The sequence below is a fragment of the Monomorium pharaonis genome, unplaced genomic scaffold (genome assembly GCF_013373865.1).
Source record: "Monomorium pharaonis isolate MP-MQ-018 unplaced genomic scaffold, ASM1337386v2 scaffold_512, whole genome shotgun sequence".
NCBI classification, from domain to species: Eukaryota; Metazoa; Arthropoda; class Insecta; order Hymenoptera; family Formicidae; genus Monomorium; species Monomorium pharaonis.
This window is the reverse complement of record NW_023415816.1, coordinates 1-10,778: the sequence shown is the minus strand read 5'-3', so window position 1 is coordinate 10,778 and position 10,778 is coordinate 1. Positions and strand designations below refer to the sequence as shown.

Below are 10,778 nucleotides of genomic sequence, written 5' to 3'. Positions count from 1 at the left end.
CTGTGCGCCGGTATTGCTAAAACGCAGATTTATCGATAAGCGCTATTCGTTCCCGTATGGATTTTGTTAACTGTAAATATAATTTCTTTTTTCTTCTTCTTCTTCTTCTATTTTTTGTTTTAATTTTTAAAATGTAAGATATCCGAGAATTTTCCGCTCATTAGTGTATAAGAAATCTTGTAAATTTTTGTAAAGTTTTTATAAGAAAATTGTACAAAAAATATCTTTTGTAAAATTTGAGAAAAATGTAAATATTGTAAATAAATATATTTTTGTAAAATTTTTCTAACAAGTATGTAAATAGTGTAAATAAGTTTTTGTAAAAAGTGTACAATGTTAGATTTTAAGTATTTTTGTATAATAAAAATTTTATATTTGAACATAAAAATGTTCATTTGTTATAAAATAAAAAAAAGTTGAAATTAAAACATTTCTAATTTTTCATTTTAGTTAAATTTTAGAAAAAGAAAAAAAGTTTTACTTGAAAACAAAAATTTCGTACCTTTATCTCCCGTTCCTTTTTAGCGTCATCGTCAATCAGATTGTTAGCCACGATGCCGCTCACGTGTAAGAACTTTAGCGTCGTTAAGCTTATGTACGTACGCACTGCACCGCGGCCCGAATCAGCTAATTTCGTCGGGCGCGGTGCCTTTGTTTCGGCTAGCATACGCGGGGGTACGCTGACACGAGCGTGTCGCCGCCGCCGCCGCCGCCGCCGCCCCCCGCGCTGATGAAATTATCTCTAACTTTAAAAAATTTAATTTAATTTACTTGTTTCAAAAAAAGCAAAAATTATTATTCCTACATTTCATTTTTCTTCTTTTTAAAGTCACGTAAGAAAATCAAACCGCTCATTACGCGAAATGGACGTGCGCTGGAAACATCCTTGGACATCGATCGTTTGTGGACCCACTGGCTGTGGGAAAACGATTTTTGTGAAAACTTTTCTCCGGTATTTGTCGCACATGTCCGACGTACGTTTCGAACGAGTTTTGTTTTATTACGCGGAGTGGCAAGAGGCTTATCGTCAATTACAATACGATGCGAGTGTAAAAGAAGAAGAGAACACGCTAAACAACGTTGCAGCGAGGAAGAAAAATGTAATCGAATTTCGCGAGGGATTACCACGCCCGGAGGATTACTCGAACGATCCGCTTATCCCGAAACTGATCATAATCGACAATCTTATGAGAGAATCGTCGTCAAGTGACGTGATCGTGGATCTTTTTACCAAAGGCAGTCATCACAAAAATCTCAGCGTCATTCTTATCTCGCAAAATCTCTTCCATCAGGGACGCGGACAACGCGACATATCTCTCAACGCTAATTACATCGTGGTTTTCAAAAACCCTCGCGATCGCGCGCAAATTCGACATTTAGCACGACAGGTTTATCCCGACGATCCAAAATTTGTTGAAGAGGCATACTACGACGCCACGTCAAAACCACATGGATATTTGTTGTTCGACTTGAAACAATCGACTCCTGACAGTTATCGATTCCGGACGTGTATCTTTCCCAACGATACGCGACAATACGTATACGTATCGCGTAGAACGTTTTCCAACGGAAGCGTATAAAAACCGCGTAACGGTGCTGGCGCGAGTCAGTCGTGTAACTCACACGCACGCACGCGATGAAGGAGAAACGTAACGATTGTACAGATAGTGCAGCGAAAATTGCCAGACGTTTGATCGGAAAGAGAAACGTCTGTCTTCTCGAGGCCGTGTGTCATCTGAACAAAAACCAACGGGCAGCTTTTCTTCGAACCGCGGACAAAAATTTATTCGCTGTATCCACGAATGCGTTTTTAATACTCTCAACGGTAACGTCCCACTCGAACGACGCGAAAAAGAACGACTGTCGAAATATAAAACGACCCTACGACGTATCGCAAAAAAACGCGGTAACTGGAAGTCTAAAAGAAAGCTATTGTTACAACGAGGAGGATTTTTACCCTATATTATCGTCCCCATATTATCAGCTTTATTATCTCATTTTATCGGAGGGTAAAATCACAGAGCGATGGAAAGAGCCAAAAAAATGGTCTTGATTTCTACGGAAAATCTCGAGAGAATGCAACGACAACAGCAACAGCAACTGCCAGTGGAACCAATGGAGAATTCGCTGTCGCAAAGTTCAGGAAACATCACCGGAGATAATAATTCTGTACGAACCCCTGGAACTCCGTTGACTCGGCTCGATGCGGAGATGAGTCGCGTGCTTAATTCGTCTTGGCCACGCAACATGGATGAAAGATGGAAAATGTACAAGGAGGCACTTTGGCGGTATCTTCATCTTATCCGAGTAGCGCGCAAGCGAAAAGCCGTTCGGAGTGCGGACGAAACCACTAGCAACGATACGCGAGCTGAAGAAGGAGACGCTGACGACAACGACGACGACAATGACTACGACGACGACGACGATGATTCAACGATCGTATTTCACGAAACTTCGCCAATTTCCGACAAACACCCTCGGACTAGTGACATAGATACTGTAAAGGAAAAAACCCGAAAAATAATTCGTAATATTCATGAGTTAAAAAGTGTCGAAAAAATATTGGAAACGGTCCCGAAAACTTATCGCTCACAAGCTCGTATGCTAATGCGTCATTGGGACGAGAAGGGTATCGTGACTATAGACGGCAACGTCGTGAAAGATTCCGATATAACCGAACTGATAAACGACGCGGTGCGTGAAAGAAAAACCGTGAAAGCAACGGGAAGAGATCAGTTCGCCCGATTACTGCGTAGCTTAAATACACGTACGGCACTGGTGGGAAATAAAGAATTATTAAAGGCAGTCTACGGATCTTCAATAAACGCGAGACCTCAGTCTTTGGCGAGTTCCACGCCTAATATAACGCGTTCGCCTCCAAAAAGGCGCTTACTCAATTGGAGTACGGTGAAGAAACAATAATGTCAGAACTTGAAAAAATCTATTACGATCCGACGCATTACGCGGGATATTCCGCTGTAGATAATCTAACACATGCTGTTAAACCAGATTTTTCGCGTAACAAAGTCACGCGCTGGCTCCAATCACAAGACGCGTACACGCTACACAGACCTTTACGGCGAAAGTTTCCACGCTTGCATTACAATGTAACAAATATCGACGACGTGTGGGAAGCCGATTTGATCGAACTGCGGAATCTCAAAAGTTACAATGACGGATATTCTTATCTACTCGTGATTATCGATGTGCTCAGTAAATTTGTCTGGGTAGAGCCGTTGCGGGACAAAACGAGCAATAGCGTAATAAAAGCTTTTCAACGTGTACTCTCGAGAAGCGACGGACGCTCACCCGTGTACCTGCAAACAGACAAAGGCAAAGAATTTGTCGCGCAAACAGTGCAAAAGTTTTGAAAGAAAACGATATCCGTTTTCGAGTAACGCGTAATCCCGATATCAAGGCCGCGATCGTTGAACGTTTTAATAGGACGTTAAAGGAGAGAATGTGGTGGTACTTTACGCATAAAAATACACGACGTTACATTGACGTTTTGCAAGATATCGTTCGTGCGTACAATCATACCCGTCACTCTTCCACCAAAATGCAACCGACGATCGTGACGAGAGAAAACGCACGAATCGCACGTGAAAATATATTTCGTCGATGGAACGTTAAAATCAAAGTCGTAAAGCTAAATACCACGTTGGTGATCTCGTTCGCGTCAGTAGAGCAAAAGCTACCTTCGAGAAAGGATACGAGGCAGGTTGGAGCGAAGAGATATTTCGTATTCACCGTGTTCTCGAGTGGCGAAAACCTCGCGTATACGAACTGAGTGATTTAGCGGGTGAAGTCATAGACGGTATTTTTTATGAACAGGAATTAGCTCGAGTCGAGAAGAATTTGCGGGAGGACGAGTTTATCGTCGATCGAGTAATAAAAAGTAGAGGCTACGGGAAAAATAAACAGGTACTGGTCCACTGGCGTGGTTATCCCAGTAAGTTCGACAGTTGGATACCCGCTTCGAATTTAATCACTCTTCAAGATGCGTGAGGACCAATTTTACATCGTTCTTCCGAGCAATAGCAGCACGCGTCATTTTCCGCATAATAAGACGTCATCTTTCACCACACAATTACCACAGACTTTATCTTTGCACGGCGAATGGGAAGTCGGGCTTAGTGAGATTCAATTTCCTAATACTTTCCTCCACATAAATCACGGGGAAAACACTCTCAAATTCGTCGATATCGATTCGAAGGACAAAGACAAGACAGACATTAAGTTAACATCGACTGAAGCTGTAATACCAAATGGTATTTACAAAGATATCAACGAACTTTATTCCACAATTAATTCCGCGTGTAAAAAGGCCGGCTCGCATTTTCATTTTGAAGCTCGTACAGAGGAAGGATTTAAAACTTTTATCAGTCTCACATGTGCAAACAAATGTGGAAAAAATCATTATTTAAACGTTTCCGACAATCTTTTGAAAATAATCGGTTGCGGTCACATGCTGCTTTCCAAGAAAGGATATTTTTACACAGACTTCACGGCATTGAAACCTAATTCCACAAAAGATTTCTATACAGCAAAATTTCTTATCATTAATAAACCTGATTTGGCTTTCTGGGGTAAAGAACCTCATAGTCTGATACGAGGAATCCCCGATAAAATGTTCGTTTATTGTGATATTTGCGAACCTTACATAACCGGTGATGTCAAGTCTCCTCTTCTTCGAATAGTTCCGATACCATTGAACGCGTTTAATTACACGTACGGTGCGAATCAGACGTCATATTTTTCTCCTTCTCATTACATACCTTTACGAAAAACGAATTTCCGTACGATCGAAATAGATATAAAAGACGCACTTGGTAAAAGTATACCATTTCAATCCGGAACGTTAACGGTGACGTTACACTTTAGACGTTATCAGTAACTTGAACGTTAAAAGTAAAAATTAATAAGTCATTAATATGATAGCAGAGGAGGAAGAATATTATAATTCAGCAGACGCCCGTGGGGGAGGGATATCACGAGTTTTCGTCGGTTCGCCATATCAGCGCGGACACGGAATCGGGAGTTTTCTCGGTGGATTATTCAGAAAGGCACTTCCTTACTTGAGTAGAGGTGTACGTGCGATCGGTAAAGAAGCTTTACGTGCAGGTATTAACGTGATAGACGACGTTGAAAATAATACTCCTTTGAAGGAGTCACTCAGAAATCGATTCAAAGAATCTCGAGGAAATCTCAAAAGAAAAGCAGAAAAAAAAATTAAAAACCTAATGAAGGGATCGGGATATAAAATATCGTCGAAAAAGCTGCCGCTTCAGTTCCCCTTCGTTAGTCACACTGGTCGCTTCGCGGCAACAAAGTCGGCATCGCGTAAACGTCGGACAAGCAAAAAGAAAACATCAAAAAACAGTAGGCGGAAGAAAAAAACGGTTAAAGATTGACGAAGAAAAAGTCTCGTTCGGTAAGAGGCAAAAATAAAAAGACTTCCACTACAAATCGTCGTCGTCGTGTTAGTAAGAAGCGTGGAGTATCCGATATATTCTCTTAATTTACGTCAAAAGTCTCTGTGCGAGAAATAAGCATGTCTTTTCTTCACACTCATTCCAGTGAGTGCTTAAAGAGTGAACTCGATCTCTTCTCGTTACCTCCCACTCAAACCAGCATAGAGAGTTCGCAATGGATTTATTACAAACCTGTGACATCGCTCGCCGACGATGCACCTATAGAATTTGTCATACCCGGTCACGGGGAAGATTACTTAGATCTCACGCATACCATGTTAAAAATTCGGCTACGCGTAGAAACCACTCCTCTCGCCGGTGGGGAGAAAGATACGACGCCCAGTGACTTTATACTCAAAGTAGGCCCTGTAAATCATTTGTTACATTCCATGTTCAATCAAATTGACGTATATTTAATCAGAAACTCGTGTCACCTCCAAACAACGCTTACGCGTATCGTGCATACATCGAAGCATTATTAAACTATGCTTCTCCCGCAAAATCCTCTCATCTGACAGCGTGTCTATGGGACATGGATACACCCGGTCTCATGGACACTCACGTAGATTCCTCGGCACCAAATAACGCTCTCGTGAGACGAGCGCGTTATATTCAGGCAGGACAGGAGTTAGATCTCTTAGGTCATCTTCACTGCGACGTTTTTAATCAGGATAAATTTTTAATTAACGGAGTAGAAGTTAGAATGAGGCTCGTACGCTCGAAAGATTCTTTCTGTCTAATGGAATCTAGTTCCACGTCAAAAATTCGTATTTTAGACGCTAGTCTACTCGTAAGAAGAGCAAAAATAAGCCCCGGTGTATTACTCGCTCACGCTAAAATGTTGAGTAAGACAACTGCCAAGTATCCTTTAACGAGAGTAGAGGTTTAAAACGTTCACGATACACTCCGTGCTCGTAGGTGAATCGATAGATAACGTGATCCTCGGGCAACTACCGAAACGCGTAATTGTCGGTTTTGTTGATAACAGAGCGTTTTTTAACGGAGATAGAAAATTAAATCCGTTTAATTTCAAAACTACGATATAATTTTTCTTTTCGCTATACGTCGACGGTGTACAAATTCCTAGTAGACCGCTACAGCCGAATTTCTCGAAAGATGAACCGCTTACGTCGAAGCATATCATACGCTCTTTTCCGGAACTGGCATTCACTTTTTGAACGAGGGTAATTCTATAAGTAGAAACGATTTATGCCGATGGATATACACTTTTCGCTTTCGATCTCACTCCCGATTATCCGCAAATTGTGCCGGACCTTGAATCTCGTGAAACATGGCAGTCTACGATTAGAAGTACGATTCGCAAGGGCATTATCCACGTCTGTTAACTGTATCGTTTATGCAGAATTTGATAATGTTCTAGAAATCGACTCTTCTCGTCAAATTATCGTCGACTTTTCCGGCTAGACTTTATGTCTGATAGACGATAAAATCGTGTGAAAAAAATTATAACCACCACCACTACCTTCAGCAGTACTAACATCAATTAACCCCACCACCGTCACCAACGCTAACAACGCACTTTTTTGCTGATATTTTTAAAATCATACGAAGAGAAATCAGTTTTCTACGAGACACGAAGACAGTCACATCGATTTAAAAGAGTGAAGCAAGCAAGCTGTTGATTATAACCATGGACATAGTTATTGACATCCAAGGCTTTCGGGATAGCGAGGGAAAATTTATTCCTAAAGAGATCGCAGTTGTCGCACTCGACGCAGCAATCATCGGCCATTGGATTACACTGCCTCCTTGCTCGTTTGAAGAATTACCCGAAAGTTCAAGACGTGAAAACAATTGGCTTTCACAGAATTACCACGGTATCGAGTGGTTCGACGGTGAAGCTAATCCCAAGTTTTTTGTAAGCCAACTACGTGACATTACCCGCTGGGCTCGCTGCATCTTTACCAGAGGTCATGAAAAAGCAAGTTACTTGCGTGATCTTCTCTCCAGAAACATATATAATCTGGAAGCAGATTCTCCGGCATACAAATATTTACCCGATGTCGACGAGTACGGTCACCGCTGTACTCATCACGGACTTCGAGCTAACGCAAAATTTCATTGTGCGTTACGTAACGCTCACAAATTAAAACACTGGTTAAACGTGCCATCCAGCCGAAACTCGAGTCACGCCAGTCTCTCGACTAACGACGACGTCGTCGACGAAGAAAAAGAGAAGGAAGAAGAAGGAGAAATCGTACAAAACGTAGAAGTAAAAGTCGAAGATCCGACAACAGACGAAGAGAAAGAAAACGAACGCACGGCTAAAGAGAACCCAGAAATTACGCAAACGATTCCACTCTCCCGGTCGTCGCCTTCGTATGAATTCACTGGAAATTTTACGTGCGTTGCGACAACTGAATGCCAAGTATGTCGGCGTCTATCCTGCAGACAGACTACCGAGGGTGTGGACGAGATCGACAGCAATCGTCGCTAACACAGACAATCACAATCAACCTGGCGAACACTGGGTCGCATTTTACGTCGATGAACGCGGAACAGGAACATATTTCGATAGCTACGGATTACCACCCTTGGACTCCAGATTCCTCCTACGACTGCGACGAAACTCAGCGAAGTACCGATGGAACACCGTGCCTCTACAAGGATTACTCTCGCAAACTTGCGGACAATACTGCTGTGTTTTTCTATATTTTATGTCTCGTGGTTATAATCTTAATCGGTTTCTCAATTTATTTTCTTCCGATTGTGAGCTCAACGACAGACGAATAGTAAAAATATTTAATAAAATTTTTTCGTGTAAAGAAATAAAAAAATGTGTAAAACATCAAGCGTGCTGTCATGTACAATTTTGTATTCCTAGAAAGTAAGCTATATTAATAAATATTTTATTTGTAATTTTAAGTAATGTCTATTTCTTTCTCGCACCCTCTCTATAATATATATCTCTTTCCTATATCCGAGTCAAAATTATACTCGCACCTGTTTTTACCTTAGGTATCACTACATAATAGCAAAAAGTTCTCTCTCTCGCGCTTACAAAGCATACTTGACCTATAAACCTATTGACCCATTTTTACAAAAACTCCCACCTGTCCGAGCCGCACCCCCGCTGGGTAAAAACGCTCGGCACTAAGATCTGCTTTTTCCTATTCAAAATCCAGTAGTATACTCAGGACAGCCAATCAAGGCTCGGGGCAGCCATGGAGGGCCAATCAAGACTCGGGGCAGCCATGGGGTATCCAATCAGAACCCTCCGTTCAAAATCGTGACGACACAAACTCAGGCTACCCATTCAAGGCTCGGGGCAGCCATGGGGTGCCAATCAAAACGCGTCGTTCAAACTCGTGACGTCACAGCGTCTAGTCTTCCCCACCAGGCCCAGACGGGGAAGGGGGTTAGGTTTGACACCAGTCGGAGGAAGAGTGGGGTTAGGTTTGACATCAGGCCGAGGAAGAGAAGTTCGGGTTTGTTTTGATGCACCATGGCTGCCCCAGACAGGGGGGAAGGGGGGCAGACACCCCCCGCTGTGAGGGCGAGGAGTGGGGGTTTGTTTTGACGCCCCATGGCTGCCCCTATACTACTTGTACATGAAAAAAAAATTGAAATTTTTATATATTAAATTATTATAAATTATGGTAATGCTATAACATGTAATTGTGTATATATAAATATATTAATTATTACTTTTTATATTTACAGATAAACTATTTATTATAAAGCATACCTTTCACAATATTGACGGCGTCTTCCGAATTTCACTGTTTAATAAGAAGTTTTTTAATTCTTTTGTATTATTTAGAGTCGCCTAAAAAGAGAAAATTTATTTTATATTAATTTCAATAACAATAAATACATAACTACTATAATCGAAATTTTATGGCACATGATACACACTTGTCGATTTAGCGAAGTTATCTCTGTAAACTTCTTAGAGTAGATTCCACTATCTTAGAGTGAACATTCACTTCAAAAGAGTTGAACTCCACACTTTAGTGTTAGAATGAATTTTCACTCTAAAAGAGCGGAAATCCACTGTAAAGGAGAGCACGTTATTTTTATAATACCTACTTATTTATTGATACGCAAGCCGAATTTTATATTACATAGCTTCGATTACGAAGCTACGTAATATACAACAAACCACATCCTGTGAAATATCGATTTATACACAATCTTTTTGCGTATAATCTGTAACGTAACCTAGAAACATAACTGTGTCTAAACATTATACTTCACACATAAATTCTTATAAATACTTACATCTGGAAGAATTGTTGACATTTTTGCATCAACCTTAGTTTCGAAACACAACCCACATAGAAATTGGCATCCAGTGGATGTCCAATGGACGTCCATTAAACATCCACAGATCCATGGGACGTCTATGTCCATGGTGGAAGTCAGATGAACGTCCATTAGAGGTCTAGTAAACTTCCTTAGCTCCATTGGAGGTTTACCTCCATGGCGAAAGTTAAATAGACGTCCATTAAAGATCCAGTAAACTTCCATGGCTCCATTGGAGGTTTATCTCTATGGTGGATGTTAGATAGATATCCATTAGGGATCCATTCAACTTCCATAGCTCTATAAAATATTTACTTCCATGATGGAAGTGTTACATCCCAAGAAACCCCTTTCCCACGTTAGGAATATTCCATCTGTTCTGTAAAAAGGTTCACTTAAAATATTCATCTTTAATCCACCGTCATGAATCACACAGCTCATTCCCATGCGATAAACACAGGTGGCTAAAGCCCTTAAGTCGCTCCAGGTGACGTTCTTAAAAAATAACAAATGCAGCCGCGACTTAATCATTTTCAAACAAAGAAAATCAAGTTCTTTTAATAAAAAAGGCCCTTTTGCAGAACCAGTTAATGCATATTCGTAACAATTTATAACAATAAAAATTGAAATCATCCTCCTGCGAGGCTAAATATCTTTTCGAATAAATAAAAGACAACCTTTATTCAACTTCCATATATTTGTTATAACTCAAGAACTAAATAAGATAGAACAATGAATCAAAAGCATAGTAATTTCACCTCGCATAAGGATGAAGATAGATCAATCAAATTACATGAATCTTTATTATAAAATAAATTTAAGAACTTTAGAATTTTAACTCTTACTTAAGATCTCCTAGAACCGGGAGTGGGCTTACGCGGAGCCCTACTGCCTATCTAACTTAAACAAGTGCGAGCATTGGTCCTCCAAAATTTAAGAAACAACGATTGGTCCCGAAAGGACACTCCTTCACTTAATAGAAGAATGTAAAAAGAGCTGTCAAAGGCAGTACCATCAATACCATCAGTACCATCA

At 40.7% G+C, this 10,778-nt stretch overlaps 1 protein-coding gene across 1 annotated transcript; it reads left to right on the top strand.

Annotated features, from left to right (window-relative positions):
- Positions 1–6,760: 6,760 nt before the first annotated feature.
- LOC118648558 lies at positions 6,761–8,137 on the top strand (the record flags this gene model as incomplete). The annotated part of the gene is made up of 1 exon (XM_036294897.1): positions 6,761–8,137. A coding segment is annotated over exon 1 (321 nt), but the record flags the coding sequence as incomplete, so codon positions are not given.
- Between the last annotated feature and the right edge of the window lie 2,641 nt (positions 8,138–10,778).